The sequence below is a fragment of the Bos grunniens genome, chromosome 29 (genome assembly GCF_055505025.1).
Source record: "Bos grunniens cultivar Pamir isolate PY7600 chromosome 29, Bosgru_T2T1.0, whole genome shotgun sequence".
Classification (NCBI taxonomy): Eukaryota; Metazoa; Chordata; class Mammalia; order Artiodactyla; family Bovidae; genus Bos; species Bos grunniens.
In genome coordinates this window covers 11,644,643-11,662,054 of record NC_141193.1, presented here as the reverse complement: position 1 = coordinate 11,662,054, position 17,412 = coordinate 11,644,643, and the positions used below count along the sequence as shown (strand labels likewise).

Genomic DNA, 17,412 nt, shown 5'->3' with positions numbered 1-17,412 from the left:
GCAATCAGAGCAAAAAAAGAAATAAAAGGAATCCAAATTGGAAAAGAAGTAAAACTCTCGCTGTTTGCAGATGACATGATCCTCTACATAGAAGACCCTAAAGACTCCAGCAGAAAATTACTAGAGCTAATCAATGAATATAGTAAAGTTGCAGGATATAAAATCAACACACAGAAATCCCTTGCATTCCTATACACTAATAATGAGAAAATAGAAAGAGAAATTAAGGAAACAATTCCATTCATCATTGCAACGAAAAGAATAAAATACTTAGGAATATATCTACCTAAAGAAACAAAAGACCTATATATAGAAAACACTGGCGAAAGAAACCAAAAAGGACACTAATAGATGGAGGAAATATATGATGTTCATGGATCGGAAGAATCAATATAGTGAAAATGAGTATACTACCCAAAGCAATCTATAGATTCAATGCAATCCCTATCAAGCTACCAACGGTATTTTTCACAGAGCTAGAACAAATAATTTCGCAATTTGTATGGAAATACAAAAAACCTCGAATAGCCGAAGCAATCTTGAGAAAGAAGAATGAACTGGAGGAATCAACCTGCCTGACTTCAGGCTCTACTACAAAGCCACAGTCATCAAGACAGTATAGTACTGGCACAAAGACAGAAATATAAATCAATGGAACAAAATAGAAAGCCCAGAGATAAATCCATGCACCTATTGACACCTTATCTTTGACAAAGGAGGCAAGAATATACAATGGAGAAAAGACAATCTCTTTAACAAGTTGTGCTGGGAAAACTGGTCAACCACTTGTAAAACAATGAAACTAGAACACTTTCTAACACCATACACAAAAATAAACTCAAAATGGATTAAAGATCTAAATGTACAACCAGAAACTATAAAGCTCCTAGAGGAGAACATAGGCAAAACACTCTCCGACACAAATCACAGCAGGATCCTCTATGACCCACCTCCCAGAATACTGGAAATAAAAGCAAAAATAAACAAATGGGACCTAATTAAAATTTAAAAGCTTCTGCACAAAAAGGAAACGATAAGCAAGGTGAAAAGACAGCCTTCAGAATGGGAGAAAATAATAGCAAATGAAGCAACTGACAAAGAACTAATCTCAAAAATATACAAGCAACTCCTGCAGCTCAATTCCAGAAATATAAACGACCCAATCAAAAAATGGACCAAAGAACTAAACAGACATTTCCCCAAAGAAGTCATACAGATGGCTAACAAACGCATGAAAAGATGCTCAATGTCACTCATTATCAGAGAAATGAAAATCAAAACCACAATGAGGTGCCATTTCACGCCAGTCAGAATGGCTGCAATCCAAAAGTCTACAAGCAATAAATGCTGGAGAGGGTGTGGAGAAAAGGGAACTCTCTTACACTATTGGTGGAAATGCAAACTAGTACAGCCACTATGGAGAACACTGTGGAGATTCCTTTAAAAACCTGGAAATAGAACTGCCTTATGACCCAGCAATCCCACTGCTGGGCATACACATCGAGGAAACACGAATGCAAAAAGACACATGTACCCCAATGTTCATCGCAGCACTATTTATAATAGCCAGGACATGGACGCAACCTAGATGTCCATCACCAGATGAATGGATAAGAAAGCTGTGGCACATATACACAACGGAGTATTACTCAGCCATTAAAAAGAATACATTTGAATCATTTCTAATGAGGTGGATGAATCTGGAGCCTATTATAAGGAGTGAAGTAAGCCGGAAAGAAAAACATCAAGACAGTATACTAATGCATATATATGGAATTTAGAAAGATGGTAATGATAACCCTGTTTGCAAGAGAGCAAAAGAGACACAGATGTATAGAACACTCTTTTGAACTCTGTGGGAGAGGGAGAGGGTGGGATGATTTGGGAGAATGGCATTGAAACATATATAATATCATATAAGAAACAAATTGCCAGTCCGGGTTCATTGCAGGATACAGGATGCTTGGGGCTGGTGCACTGGGATGACCCAGAGGGATGGTACAGGGAGGGAGTGGGAGGGGGGTTCTGGATGGGGAACACTGTACACCTGTGGTGGATTATGTATGGCAAAACCAGTACAATATTGTAAAGTAAAATAATAATAAATAAATAAAAAAAAAAACAGCTTGAACGTCTGGAAGTTCACGGTGCATGTATTGCTGAAGCCTGGCTTGGAGAATTTTGAGCACTACTTTACTAGGCATGTGAAATGAGTGCAATTGTGGGGTAGTTTGTGCATTCTTCATCATTGCCTTTCTTTGGAATTGGAATGAAAAGTGACCTTTTCCAGTCCTGTGGCCACTGCTGAGTTTTCCAAATTTGCTGGCATATTGAGTGCAGCACTTTCACAGCATCATCTTTCAGGATTTGAAATAGCTCAACTGGAATTCCATCACCTCCACTAGCTTTGTTCGTAGTGATGCTTTCTAAGGCCCACTTGACTTCACATTCCAGGATGTCTGGCTCTAGGTGAGTGATCTTGCCATCATGATTATCTTGGTCATGAAGATCTTTTAGTCCCCTATAATATGGAGAGATTGAACTGTGCAGGTTGTCATGGGAACAGCTTGTTGTGTTACCCTAGGAGATAAAGTAAACTGACAAGAAACCAAAGGTCTTTACAACTCTCTTTGCAGTGTGATTTCAGGCTTGAAGTAGTGGCAAGGAAAGGGTGGCTGGTAAGGGTGAGGAAGGGAGTAATCAGCCAGTGCTTTAGCTCCTCCTAGAGCCAAGAAAACAGAAGTGCTGCTTCAGTTAGGGTTCCAGTTATCTTCCACTAGATCCTAGGTGAGGAAACAGTGATACGTTGTCTCTGTGGAGGGAACATAGATCAACACCTGTTCCTTTTCTGTCTCAGGCCCAGTCTGATCCCCTCAGAGTAGGAGGTATCACCCCCACCAAAGAGCTGTTGTCTCTGTACCTGTGGATGCCTCCCCACTTCCCAGCCCTCTCCACCCTGTCTCGGGCCCCATGGGTCTGCAGTGGCTCCCACGGTGGCCTTGCTGTCACCTGTGCCTGACCCTCTGACTTCTGTCCTGGGATCTGAATCAAGGCAGAAAATCCAGGATGTATATGCCTGGTGAGGATGCTGCACTGTCTTCCACTTGCTCTGCAAGCCTGGGATCATGCTGTTTTATATTCTGTTCTTTTCTCTCAATTTCCTATTGGAAGGATTTCTCTTAACATTGAATACTATTTTCAGGCAGGTGGTTGCATGGTGGCCTGTCTCTGCTGTGGACACTTTATGTTGAATGGACTTTGGGATGGCTCGGATTTTCACTTTTGTTAGAGACTCTGAGGACTTTATCCTTGCTTCTTTATGTTTGTGGGTGCTTTTAGTCATAGATTTATATAAATCTTACAAGCAAAATTCCTGGGACAAAAGCTGTACTTATATTTAGGACAAACCATCACCCAAGACTGTACTAATTTGCACTCTTCCAAGAAGGGTTCAAGATCTTCCTCTTTCCTGTTTTTCCTACCTTTTCTATCACTGAAGGCTATAAATCTTTGATCTACAATTTGGAATGGATAAAAGTGGAAGGAAGGTGGAGTAAGACTGTGGCTTTAAAGATCAGATTTATCCTCATGTTGGTGGCACAGGCTACAAATATAGAGCCTCAAGAGTAAGGAGTACATTAACAGGCACCAGCTCCCGTCCTGGGCTTAGGCTGATCTAGGGTGATTTTTCCAGGTGATATGGTGGCAGCCATGCTGAGACCATGCGTGTCTCCTGACATGGATGCAGGAGTGTGTTCAAGTGGAAGCATCTACTAACTCATCCATTCATTTAATTAAAGTGTATTTCTTGAGAGTGGCTACATATCTGTCACAAGTATTGGAGCCAGAAGATAGGAGACATCTTTCCTTTGTACAATGGGGGTCATGCCTTCCCGGGGCTCATGGGGAGACAGTGAGCTAGCATCTGTAATTAACCAGAGCTATTATTCTTGCTCTTATTGGTGGTTTCTCACCAACAGCACCATTGTTTATGGTTCCATGGAGAAAACTTGGAGAATGAGTTTGACAAACTGTTCACTTGCCTCCCCATTAAGCCTGGTTCGTGATATTTACTGTTAAAGAAAAATAACTGATTCTGCTCTCACCTTTCCCTTGTTAATCAGCTCTGCAACTGGACCTCTTTCACTCCCTGCATGTCGCTCATAACCCAGGGCATTCCCAAAGTGGCCAGGCACATGTACCCAGGACATATGGCCAAGCTGCACACAGATAGTAACTTCAGGGTTTAAGGGTGTGTTTCAGGATCAGGGTGACAAGCCTAAAGTCAACACCCATCCCCTCACCCTATGCCAGCCTTTCCTTGTCTTCCTCAAGAGGAAGCCCTTTACTCCTCTGGCCTCCCATCCACACTATCGTTATTTTCTCCATCTGGCCCTCCCAGTTGGGAGTTGTCCCTTTATCTGTCTCCATGACTTGGAGGTAAGTTCCTAGCCCAGCTCTCTATCCCTGGGTTCCACCACAGCACCTAGCACATAGTAGGTGCTTAGTAAATTTGTACTGAAAGAAAAGATAACTGTGTTTTCCACCTTATTTATTCTTTCCTGCTCCTTCTCTATTCTGGATCTGACTCTGACCCTGCTGTCCCCAGCCTGGGCCTCTGCCTAGGGTCTCCAAATGGGAAAAAGTGATACTTCTACTCTAAAACTAGCAAACCATGGCAGCTTGAACCAAATGGTTTGTGGCTCTGCCCGTGAAAGAAGCTCAGAGAGGCTGAGGGCTCTGTGCACCCTGGATTCCCCCATTTACATGAATGGCATCCTCCCCAGCATCACTGGAGGTCAAAGGTAGGAGCTTGCTGGACCCTGGAGGAGGGGGATGGCTCAGGAATCCACACGGGGCTGTCACTTGCAAAGTGGCACTGGAAAGGACAAAGCAGGTGTGGGTGGAAGAGAGCTGGTGATTGGGGTGGAGAAAGAGAAGGGAACCATCTCAGTGTAAAGGGCCTTACCCAGATCTCCCTGCAGCAGAAGGCCACTGCCAATGTTCCTCCAGAATGGCAAGAATACAGTATAATTTTATTACCCCTTACCATCTCTCTGAATGAGGAGGTGATGGAGTTAGTGGGGCAACCATAAACTCTTCCACGGTCTAGAACCTCCCCCTGACACTTCCTTTGTGGCTGCCTCTCTATCTCTAGTCACGTGATTCTGGAGTAAAATGTCAATCACATTTGGTGCAGGGTCAGGGCCACATGACCATGCTAGGGCCAATTATAGGACTCCATGCCCCGACCAATACAATTGGTCCAGAACTGGACTCAAGATCTGAGTTGGGTCAATCAGATCCCTCCCTGGAGCTCTGATGCCTTCTGAGTTTCTTTCCATACTGACTAGATGCTTTAGAGATATAAAGCCCTGGGGCAAGCTGCAGAGTCCTTCAGTAGGTGTAGAAGCCTGAGGGAAGAAAGTTGTCAGGCTAAGAGAATCGAAGAGAAAGAGTGAGGATGTCAAACTGTGAGCTGATGGCTTCTGATTTCTTGGATCCAGTCCCTGAGATCTTTGGATCTGCTCTGGATCCTGTGTCCCAGATCCCGGATCCCCAGTATCCTTCCAATAAGCCTCCCCTTTCCTTGAAGTCAGTTGGAGTTGGGCTCCTCTCACTAGTAGTTCAGACTTGATTCTAGGTCCTGCCCAGATACGATCCACCTCTGCTACCCAAAGAGAGGCACCCATTCATATCAGCATCATTGAGATGAATCCTTTATTCTTTACTGAGAATAGGGCTTGCAGAGCTTCAAACATAGTTTACCAGCATCCCTGGCAGGTATGCACTGAGTTGAGAGAATGTGTGTTTGGAGTGGGCCTGCCTGATTCCTGAACAGCCACAGCATTTACACTGCAGGAGCCAGGCCAACCCTGTTGTTTCACAAACTGAGAAATACAACCTCAGGAAGACGTCACCCAGGATCCAGGTCTCCATGGGGTGCAAGCCCTCTGTGCCCCCTCGAATGCTGCTAATACAGACGTTCTGAGAACTCTGGGGAGACAGAAACACACATCAATCACCCTGGGCCACTACCTGCCACCCCTGTCGATATCCAGACCCGGCATACTTTTTGGTTTCATTTCCCTCCTTTGGTAAGAATCAAGTGGTTCTCTCAGCACCTGAGGAAGTGGGGTACAGCGAAGAACAAGAAGGGCCAAGACATGTGGTTGCCATGAGGCAGGTGGGTATGGGAAAGGAGGATTGGGAGTTTGGGATTATTAAATAAAAACTAATATAGAGGATGGATAAACAACAAAGTATTACTGTATAACAGTGGGAACTATATGCAATATCCTGTGATAAATTGCAATGGAAAACAATATGAAAAAATATATATATGTATATGTACAACTGAGTCACTTTGCTTTGCAGCAGAACTTAATGCAGCACTAAAAAATCAATACTTCAATCATTTTTTTAAAAGACCAAGAGTGTCCTGTAGCTCCCCTCATGCTCTGCTGTTTCTTCCCTTCTCACCTCCACTCACAGTTTACTCTGCAGAGAATGCCTGTTTTCTCTCTCTTCACCACAAACTGTTCTCTTCTTAAACATTTTTTATTTTAATACTTTGTTGTTTATCCATCCTCTATATGGTTTCATTTAATAAGCCCAAACTCCTAATCCTCCTTTCCCGTATCCCCCTGCCTCATGACAACCACATGTCTTGGCCCTTCTTGTTCTTGGGTGTACCCCACTTCCTCAGGTGATGAGGAAATACAATTTGATTTTATATTGTTATTTTATAGCCAAATAACAATATCGTGAGCTTCAGGTGGACAGTACAAGGAATCAGCCATACATATACATGTAGCCTTTCTCCCCCAAGGTTCCCCATCCAGGCTGCCACATAACATTGAGCAGAGTTCCAGGGCTACACAGTAGGTCGTTGTTGTTTATCCATCTTAAATATAGCAGGACCCACAACTTGTTCTTTATACTGCACTCAGGAAGCCTTCCTGGACATACTCTTACCCTCCATGGCACTCCAGGTTGAGTTCAGTGACTTACCCTGATGCCCTCTTCGTCTGTAGACCTCATCACCCTTAATGTGCCCCCAGCACCCCTTTGCACAACCCCAGGGGGTACCATGTGCATGGAATCCAGTATAGTGTTGCCTCAACACAAGCAGGCTTCCTATGCCTCCATGAGGCTGGGGGTTTAGAATTACTGAAATTTCCTCTTTTCCTCAAAGCCTTCTTTGAGCCTGCCAGTCTGCTCTGAACTCCCATAGGGAGCTGACATTAAGTCTTAACCCTGTGCTGGGGCTGTGCAGTCACTGTGCACCCTTTATTCACCTTAGCATCCAACCTCCCCACAGAGGGGTCGGGTACCCCAACTCACAGAGGGGAGAACTGGGGCTTAGCAAGGAGAAGTTGTAGCTGAGGACTGGGGTAACCAGGTAGGTTAACATCCAAACCAGGACAACTGTGAGAAGGGAAGGGAGACTGTCAACCCCCATGGTGGGACAGCACATTGGGACTGTCCCCAGCCATCCTCCTTGTCACATGGCCTATTTCACAGATTGCTAGAGCTGATTTTCCAGGTTTATCCCTTTGAAGGCTTCGGTTGAACTGAAGCCTTTTGAGGGCAGAGGACTTTAGCGTTCCCTTCTCCTTATGCCAGGTATCATGCCAGCATGGGATGGTCTCTCCACATTTCTTTCCAGAGGATAGATGTGCCAGACTGTCCTTTACTCTCACGTGGTTGGTTTTGTGGGAGGCACTGGCCCAGCCACAGGGGCTCAGCAACATCTGCAATGGTGTGACTTTGCCTGCAGAGGGCGCCCTCCTCCCAGCAGCAGCCCAAAGAGGGTTCCTGCAAGTCCCAGGTTTGCGAGCCAGCCCACAGGATTGGCCCCTCACCTACCGAATATAGACTTGAGGGGGCACAGGGTAGTCAGTGCCGTTGATCGTGAAGATGAAAGGAGGCAGGGCCCCAATGCTCTAACGTGAAACCACATGCTGTAAGAGAAAGAGGGAGGTGGGAGGTTGGTCCTGCTGATCCTTGGTATGCAAAGAGACCAGGAGTGACCCTGTGGCATGACCCTTCACCTTGTGATCCTTGGAGGCAAAGGATCGATGAGTTTCTGGATGTTGGTAACCACTCTACTTGGGCCAATCAGCAAAGAGGTCCGGGTGTCCACAAGGGCCTGACATCCATCGGAACAACCAATCACCATCCCGTTCACGGAGATGCTGGGAGACAGTGGGACAAAGCATGCACCAGGGTCACTCTGAGTCTCCCCCACAACTGTATCCTCCCTGAAAGTCTCCTGAACAGTCAGGGCTTCACCTCTTGCCCTGACTCTGTTTTCCTTTGCTCTGGTCATGTCACATTCTTTGACATCCTTGAATGCAGTACTTGAAACCACCAGGCCCTTTCACTCCTCAGGGCCTTGACAGGTTCTTGTCACCCTTCTTAGAAGACCACCATCACCTTTGTCTAGCTAATTTCTCCTCATTTTCCAGGTTCCAGCTTAATTGCCACATTTGTAGGGAAGTCTTTCCCCTGGAGTGGATTAGTCTCCTGTCTTGGTCACTCTCTCTAGACTCTTCCTCATGTCTAGCATGCACCAAAGTGGTAATTCACTATGTGTGTGAGTCATTTCATGTACATATGCCTTACTAGATATTAGGGCAAGTTTTATTCTCATTGCCTCACTAAAGTGCCTGGCACACAGTAGATGCACAATGTTTGCTGAAGGAATGAATGAATAATTGAAAAAATGAATGATGAACACCCAGAGACCTGTATCTGGTTTCTGACCAATGATGGGTCAACCAACATAGTGAAAATGGAGGTTCCCTGGGGCAACAGATGCTTAGAGTGGTGGTGGGGGTGACACAGGCTCCCTGGGAGAGATTGTCTCCCAGCACTGGCTCCTCACCAGGCTCAGACACTGAGGCCCTGGCCAGGGGATGCCCAAGCTAGCCCAGAGGACCTCCAAAGGACAGCTCAGTTTTTCTCTGAGAGTATCACATAGAATCTCCTCAAGTATTGCCCCTTGTTCTCAGCCGCTTCTGGAACCCAGCTTCCTGATTCTCTAAGTCACAGCCCTTGCCCCACCGTGTGCCCAGTATGTGGGGTGGGGAGCTATGGTCACATGGGATATCTCTTTTTATGAGTTGCTCTCAGGTCTCAAGACTGCAGTCAACCTCTCTCCACTGGTGACTGACTAACTGACTAACTCCAACTGACTAACCTCTCCCAAAGGAGATCAGTTTTCCCCATTTTTTTCAGGACTTTGTTTTTTTAACTGCCTGTTCTATGTGCTGAGAACTCGCTTGGTCCCGGTAACCCTGAACAGTTGGTCATCTTATCACAACCCTATGATGAAACTCTTGTGATCCTCTGTTCACTCAAGCCATGCTCCCTGCCTCACAGCACAGTGAGTGCAGCCCTCCCCGGGCTGCCCAGTCCTCTCTGGATCATCTCAGGACCTGGTGAGAAGTCTCTGCAGGAGGCTGTGGTGATTATGAACCCATGGGTGTGTGTCTGTGTTTATGTGTATGTTTGTGTGTCTGTGTGTGTGTGTCTGTGTTTGTGTGTGTGTTTGTATATGTCTGTGTGTGTGTCTATGTGTGTGTCTGTCTGCTTGTGTGTGTTTATATCTGTGTCTATATGTGTGTCTGTGTGTGTCTATGTTTGTGTGTGTGTCTGTGTGTGTCTATGTGTGCATGTCTGTGTGTGTCTGTGTGTATCTGTGTTTGTGTATCTGTGTGTGTATATGTGTGTGTGTCTGTGTCTGTGTGTCTGTGTGTGTCTATGTGTGTGTGTCTGTGTGTGTGTCTGTGTGTGTATCTGTGTTTGTGTGTGTGTGTTTGTGTGTCTGTCTGTGTGTTTCTGTGTTTGTGTGTGTGTTTGTATATGTCTGTGTGTGTATGTATCTGTCTGCTTTTGTGTGTTTATATCTGTGCCTATGTGTGCATCTGTGTGTCTCTGTGTGTTTGTGTGTGTGTTTGTGTGTCTCTGTGTATATCTGTGTTTGTGTGTGTTTGTATATGTCTGTGTGTGTATGTATCTCTCTGCTTGTGTGTGTTTACATCTGTGCCTGTTTGTGCATCTGTGTGTCTCTGTATGTTTGTGTGTATGTTTGTATCTGTCTGTGTGTGTGTTTCTATGTGTGTATATCTGTGTGTGTATCTGTCTGCTTGTGTGTGTTTATATCTGTGCCTATGTGTGCATCTGTGTGTCTCTGTGTGTTTGTGTGTGTGTTTGTGTGTCTGTGTGTGTATCTGTGTTTGTGTGTGTTTGTATATGTCTGTGTGTGTATGTATCTGTCTGCTTGTGTGTGTTTGTATCTGTGCCTGTGTGTGCATCTGTGTGTCTCTGTGTGTTTCTGTGTGTGTTTGTATACATCTGTGTGTGTGTTTGTGTGTGTGTATCCATGTGTGTGTATTGTCTGCTTGTGTGTGTTTGTATCTGTGCCTGTGTGTGCATCTGTGTGTCTCTGTGTGTTTATGTGCGTGTTTGTATATGTCTGTGTGTGTTTGTGTGTGTGTATCTGTGTGTGTGTCTGTGTATGTGTGTCTGTGTGTGTGTATCTGTGTGTGTGTCTGTGTGTGTTTGTATCTGTCTGCTTGTGTGTGTTTGTATCTGTGCCTGTGTGTGCATCTGTGTGTGTATCTGTGTGTGTTTGTGTGTTTGTAACTGTCTGTGTGTGTGTATCTGTGTGTGTGTGTCTTTGTATCTGTATGTGTGTATCTGTGTATGTGTCTGTGTATGTGTGTCTATGTGTGTGTTACCTGTATGTGTGTGTCTGTGTGTGTATCTGTGTGTGTATCTGTGTGTGTGTCTGTGTATGTGTGTCTGTGTGTGTATCTGTCTGCTTGTGCATGTTTGTATCTGTGCCTGTGTGAGCATCTGTGTGTCTCTGTGTGTTTGTATGTATGTCTCTGTGTGTGTGCATCTGTATCTCTCTGTGTGCTTGTATGTGTGTCTGTGGGGTGCAGTGTACGTTTGGGTGTTTGACAGAGTGTCTGAGAGCATGTTTATGTCAGCATGTGTCCATGCACACGTGTGAGAGCGTCACTTGGGGTGACCCTCAGAGGGAGAGGCTTGCCTGTCCATGGCTATCTGCCAGTACCCAGCTTTGGTCACTGGTACCCAGTTGAGCTCTCCATTGTAGTCGGCGTGGTCCACTCCATCAATCGTCACCATGCTACCACTCTCCTTCTGGCTGTCGTGAGAAGGAAGAGAGGGGCTCTCTGGAGGAGAGAAATTGCCAGGCACTGTGTGAGGGCTGGGCTTGTCCACCCATCAGAGGCACTACTAGAGTCCCCATTTTATAAATGCAGAAATTGAGGTTCAGAAGGATTGAGAACCCAACCAAAGTTGGTCACCAACCAATGAGTGGCACAGAAGAGGTTCAAAGCTGAGCAAACTGACTGGGCTTCTAAAGAGAGCCTGGTCCCCTCCAGTAACCTGAGTGCTCCCAGATCCCCTCAGGGTACACCATGCTGGAGGGGTCTGGCATTTTCCTTACCTAAACTGTCATTTTTCAGAAAAGCCAAGTCCTGAAGTCACCAAGGGCATGGGCTCAGGGGCACCCAGGGTTGGCTTCACTGATGTGTGACCTGCACCATCCATGATGTATTACCCATGAGGCCCCATATTCAGCAGGCCCCTCACCTCTGTCACCCTGTCTTTAAATTCCTAATACTTGTTGAACAAGGGGTCCAACAGTTTCATTTTGCACTGGCTCCTGCAAACTGTGTAGCTCATCCTGGGCTCCCAGTGAAATGTTAGCAAGGACGGAAACGTTCCCGCCATCCCTCTCTTTTCTTCCATATCAAGTCCCTCAGAAAATCCTATTCTCTTTTCCTCCAACCCATTTCCTGACATCTATCATTGCTCTCTCTTCCCTCCATCCCCATGGACCAAGCTGCTGCCCTTGAGCCCACAAGCACAGTTGTGTTTCAATAAAGTTTTATTTACAAAAACCAGTGGTGGGGCCAGATGTGACCTTGGGGTCACAATTTCCATGGGCTAGACTATCCGTCAGGAAAAAGGTGGTCTATAATTTTTCACACAACTGCAAGCATCTTACAGCTAATTTGAAGAGAGAGCTTGTCCAGCTCAGACTTACGTCCTCAAGTAGAAGGCAAAGACAGGCTCAGAAATGACACCTTGTTCCTCCAGGTTGTCAAAGATGGGGGTTATCTCTGGGGTGGAGAAGCTGGGGTATCTCAAGCCCACTTTGATGTGCCATCAAAGCGCACATGACTGAACCCGAACTCCACCAGGCTCAGGCCAAATGGCTGGGCAGTGCTAACAAGGTTGCCAATCTGTGGAAGAGGAGATCATCATGATGTTCCAACATCATGGTTTGGGAAGTGGAGCTGAGACAAGTTGGTATGCCAGTAGCATTAGAACCACAGAGAATAGCTGAGACCTGGCCTTGGCCTCACTTAATCTCAGATGGTGAGACCAAGCTGCGACAAGAATTCAGGTTCCATTTGTGTGGGGCTGTGTATTTAACAACAGCTGCTCCTCTGGCAAACATCATCTGAATGAGTCAAGTTGACTTCATGCCTTCTGTACATATGGGTCAATCAAGACTCAGGACCAAGCGGTTCCCCCTTGTGGACAAAATGCATAGAGTGCAGGGTAGCCTTCTCTTTGGCATCACTATGATCTGATGACAGAAATGGACAGAATTCATTGAGGTGTGTTGTGGATTCTACATCTGCCCAGAAGACAGAAGTCCATTATACAATGTCACTGGAAGGGTTCTTATGAAAACTCTGCCTGGGAAACATGCACTTGGGGATGTCTATTTGTGTGTGTGTGTGTGTGTGTGTGTGTGTGTGGTGGGGGGTGGAATACTCAGGTACTTTGGAGGAAGCAGGTCATAGCTTTTATTAGATTCTCAAAAGCCCAACAGAGTGAGAAACCATTTATCAGGCCCCTCCTACATCTGTGATCTCTGCTTTCCCAGGCTGGATACCTGAAGCCCCAGACTTCCCCCAGAGGACCCAGATCACTTTTGTCCTCTCCCCAAACACCCCACACCAGTTTGAGTCATGACTGGGCAGACCAGCTCTACTACTTACCAGATGTGTGACCTTGGCCAGGCCCTTGCTCTCTGCACTTCAGTTCCCTCATCTGTATCATGGAGCTAATCATAGTACCTGCTGTGTGAGGTTGTTGCAGGATTAAACCAGTTATTTGCAAGAAAGTGCCCAGCTCAGTCTGAAAATATGAAAGTGGGTGCTTTTTCCTCATCTCTCCCTGCTCCCAACAAAATGAACCTTGAGCTTCTCATGGGCAAAGGAGCTGCAAGTCCACACTCCAGGCCCCTCTCTGAATTAGTCACTCTGGGAATTTGTGTGTCAGCAAGGGTGCTGTCTCCCTAGGAACAGGGTCCTGAGGTGTAAGCAGTGGTTGTTCCCAAGCCAGTCCTGACTCAGCTTCTGTTGCCATGTTACCTGAATGGTGTCATAACCAAGATCTGAGCTCATCCTCCCAGATCCATAGATGATGTTGAAGGACTTGTTTGTATACCAGAAGGTGGAGGACTCTTGAGGGTTGAAGGTAATATGTGTATCTGCAGACCCAAGAGATGAGTGTCTGTCAGTTGCCAAGGGTAGAGAAGGGGGTGGGAAGGTGAGTACAAGATGGGGTGAGGGGTGGGTACTCACAACAGGCAGGACTGGAACAGTTGATGGAAGGCACCCACAGTTTAGATGAGCCAGTTTCAAAGAGGACCTGGAACTCCTTAGGGGGTGTTCCAATGGTGATGTTACCAAAATAGGCTAGCTATGGGAGCCAAAGAGGGTGGGTCAGTGCAGATCTGGCTCCCCTCAATTCCCACACTGCTGTCTCCCTCTGGGTGTCACATGTGTCCTGAGATCATCTTCCAAATGCTATGCAGCTAACAGGCTTTGCTCACAAGGGTGACTGCATTTGATCTCCCCCCCCCCGCCCCCCCCCACCCTGTGCTCTGCAGCATGTGGGATATTAGCTTCACGATGAGGTATTGAAGCAGCACCTCCTGCACTGGAAGCCCGGAGTCATAACTACTGGACCCCCAGGGCAGTCCATTGACTTCATCTGAAAAACTCTGCAGCCTCTTCTTCAAGCCCCAGTCTGAGTGCCTCCTTCTCCATGTGGTCCTCCCAGGTCACCCCCAGGCCACTCCCTCTAAACTCAGACCACGTCCCATATACACCACACAGGTGGCCCTTCCATTTGACATGTATTTACTCTTTGCCTCTATCTAAGGATGGCCTGTGCATTCGTGAAGAAGAAGTAAGACTTTTTCTAAAGTCAATAACTATGAATATAGTGTCAGGTTATTACGTCCTCAAGTGCCTTATCGGCTCAGTACATTTTTACTATTATCATTCCTGGATCTTAAGAGGATAAACTTTCTCTGCCTGGGGTTTCACACTTGATGTACAGTTGGCTTTATCTTTTGATTGGTTATAGTTCACCCTTTATCTGTAACTCAATGGCTCACTTCTTTCAGAAAGAACAATCTCCCTCAAACTAATATCTTTGGCACAGAAATGGGTGTTCACCAGCTAGCTAATAGTCCTGGGCCCAGCCAACACAGCCCAAGAGTAGAGGATGAGAGTGCCTTCTCCTCTGGGAATGGGGTCCTTGTTCCCCACCGTTTCTGCCTCCTGCAGGAGCCCCAGCCCCAACATCCCACCTGGCACCTCCCGGTGAGCCCCAGTGCTAGGCCAGAGCACCAGGGGGCGCTGTGGAGCACCATCCTCTGAATATACTCACATCCATTAAATTCTTCAGGGGTTGAGATAAGAATTTCTGGTCATGAAAGGAATTCTGGGACAGGTGGTAAGCTTGTTCCTCCAGGAAATTGTTCAGCAAGTTTTTTTTTTTTTCCATGAGAGTTTCTCGCATGGTCTTCATCTTCATTAGAGGGATTATTCCACCAAGCATGCAGAAAAGGAAATGAAGAAGCAGCAGTCAGCTGTCTGTGTTATAGTATGACTGCCATACCTGGTATTATAAGGGTACTGTATATTTTCCAGGCATTTTTATGTGTATCATCTTTTTATCAGAATACCATGCAAAGACCATGTCAGAGACCTCCATCTGAATACAGGTTCTGCTGTTTAATCATCAGTTCAGTCACTCAGTTGTGTCCAACTCTTTGCGACCCCATGGACTGCAGCACACCAGGCTTCCCTGTCTATCACCAACTCCTGGAGCTTGCTCAAACTCATGTCCATTGAGTCAGTGATGCTATCCAACCATCTTATCCTCTGTCATCCCCTTCTCCTGCTGCCTTCAACCTTTCCCAGGACCAGGGTCTTTTCCAATGAGTCAGTTCTTCCCGTCAGGTGGCCAAAGTATTGGAGCTTCAGCTTCAGCATCAGTCCTTCCAATGAATATTCAGGACTGATTTCCTTTAGGATTGACTTGTCAGATCTCCTTGCAGTCCAAGGGACTCTCAAGAGTCTTCTCCAACACCACAGTTCAAAAGCATCACGTGTAATCATGAGTAAGCCATATGACCATTTGGAGTCTCGGTTTCCCTTTGATAAAAAAAGGTGGAATGTAATAATCCCCACTCCCAGTGTAGAATGTTTTGCATGTTAAGTAACATGATGGATGTAATGTATGTGTTATATAAGAAGTCTCAACAATGAAAGCCTTTGCTGTGGCCATCCCACTGTATCTTTCTTAAGCTTTGAGAGGGAGTTAAAAGGGGCATCAATATCCTCTTTTTTACAGGGGAGGAATTTGAAATTTAGGGAGTCTGTGACTTGGTTATGGTCACACTGCTTGTCAGAGGGAAAACAGACAAGAATTACCCCACCACGCTTTCTCCAGGGTTGAATAGAAGAGAGCGGTGAGAGAGGAAGCTAGAAGATGGGAAACAAATTAGGGAAATTAAGAGGATAAAGAATCAAGGAAGCATCAAAATTGAAAAATTGAAAGAAAACAACACAGAGAATTCTGAACACAAAAAGACATTGAAAAAGATGCAAAGATAAATGGGAGACATCAAGATAAAGACAGACACATACACACAAAATTAGAGAGAGAGGAGAGAGGAGACCTAGAAGCAAATGAAAGAGAAATGCTATTCCACAGAACCACACTTACAGTTGCATAGGTTGTGCACTGAAGAATTCCAGAGTGCCATCTAAATATAGATCATTTTGTGACTGGCACCCCCAGAATTGTGCAACTCTGCAGGCCTACTGAAGACCCTGGAGCCCCATTATACCCATGGCAAGGACTTATCAATAAGTGAGGGTTGAATTTTAAAACTGTCAAAGAATAATTGCATATTACCTCCTAACCCAGAAAGAGAGGATGCCACTTACAGTCCCTGTACCTACATGACTACACACTCTGAGAGGGCCACCAGCCCGAGGAGCCCAAGCCACTTCATGCTTCTTTCCTGGGTCCAAGTACTCAGGAATGAGCAGGTTCTTAGCATGTAGTGGTGACAAGGAGCTCCTAGTTATATATGCTCATACCTGCCCTAATTGTTTCCTAATTTATCTAAGTGTCCTGGCATGTCTTATACCCAGAGTTCCTTTATGAGAGGCAATTCATCAACCCAATTCATGTTTCCTCTGAGGAATCTACAACCTTCCCTGTTGGTAACTTCTGCCTTATAACAACTAATCTCATCCCTAAGGACCCAAATGGTGAAAAGTTTCAGTGGCCAAGGCTCCTAAGGTCCTCTGTCTCACAGAAGTTGAGTGCCAACTGGTCTACCACTCCCTGCTCTGAGTCCATCATTGATGGATGCGGTGTCTTACTCTTTCTTCAGGGAACCCCTGGCTGAGTGATGTTGGATGGGCTGAGACTAGCCTGTATTCAAGAAACTTGTCCCCTCTTTGATGCTCAAAAAAGACCTTGGATCTCTGAAGACCTCAGTTGGGCAGGGTGGAGGGGAGGGAATGCAACCAATCATGTTCTTTGAGGTTTTTGTTTAAAGGATCTGGTTAGAGAAAAAGGACAGACTCACAGGGCAAGGCTGGGCATTCCCAGATCCAATTGATTGTGAGTTGAGTTCTACTAGACTTAAGGGTCAGGTGCTGATGTTAGTCACAGGCCACCTTTGGAGAAGTAATGGAGGAAAGAGATTTTTCCCAGACAGCAGTGTGGTCAGGGTCCCCCATGATCACACAGGGGAAAATGAGACAAGAGCCTTTACTTGTCTCTTGGCTCTATCAGTTCCCTGGGGGCTTAGGGGAGAGGATAAGAACATGGAGAAGGAAAGAGTCACTCGTGGTGCCCCTGGCACCTGGTGCCCCTGGTGATAACCATCTTGTCTACACAGCTCTGGGCTCAGAGATGACTCAGCTCTGTGACAGCCCCGGGGTCTCCTTTCTAGGGAGGATAGAGATGGCTCATTGCTGGTATTTCACAAGTGAAGTATGTGATGAGTTCATGGTGAGTGATCTCTGGCCA

General features: G+C 45.9%; 1 protein-coding gene across 1 annotated transcript; it reads right to left on the bottom strand.

Moving 5' to 3' along the window:
• Positions 1 to 4,789: 4,789 nt before the first annotated feature.
• Positions 4,790 to 16,386, bottom strand: LOC147342092 (pregnancy-associated glycoprotein 2-like). Its single transcript, XM_086384104.1, is given in 12 exon segments — positions 4,790 to 4,879; positions 5,893 to 5,997; positions 7,015 to 7,069; positions 7,873 to 7,947; positions 8,058 to 8,201; positions 11,069 to 11,185; positions 12,095 to 12,207; positions 12,210 to 12,293; positions 13,437 to 13,555; positions 13,650 to 13,767; positions 14,746 to 14,905; positions 16,332 to 16,386. Coding segments are annotated over 12 exon segments (1,230 nt in total). The 5' UTR covers positions 16,382 to 16,386.
• Between the last annotated feature and the right edge of the window lie 1,026 nt (positions 16,387 to 17,412).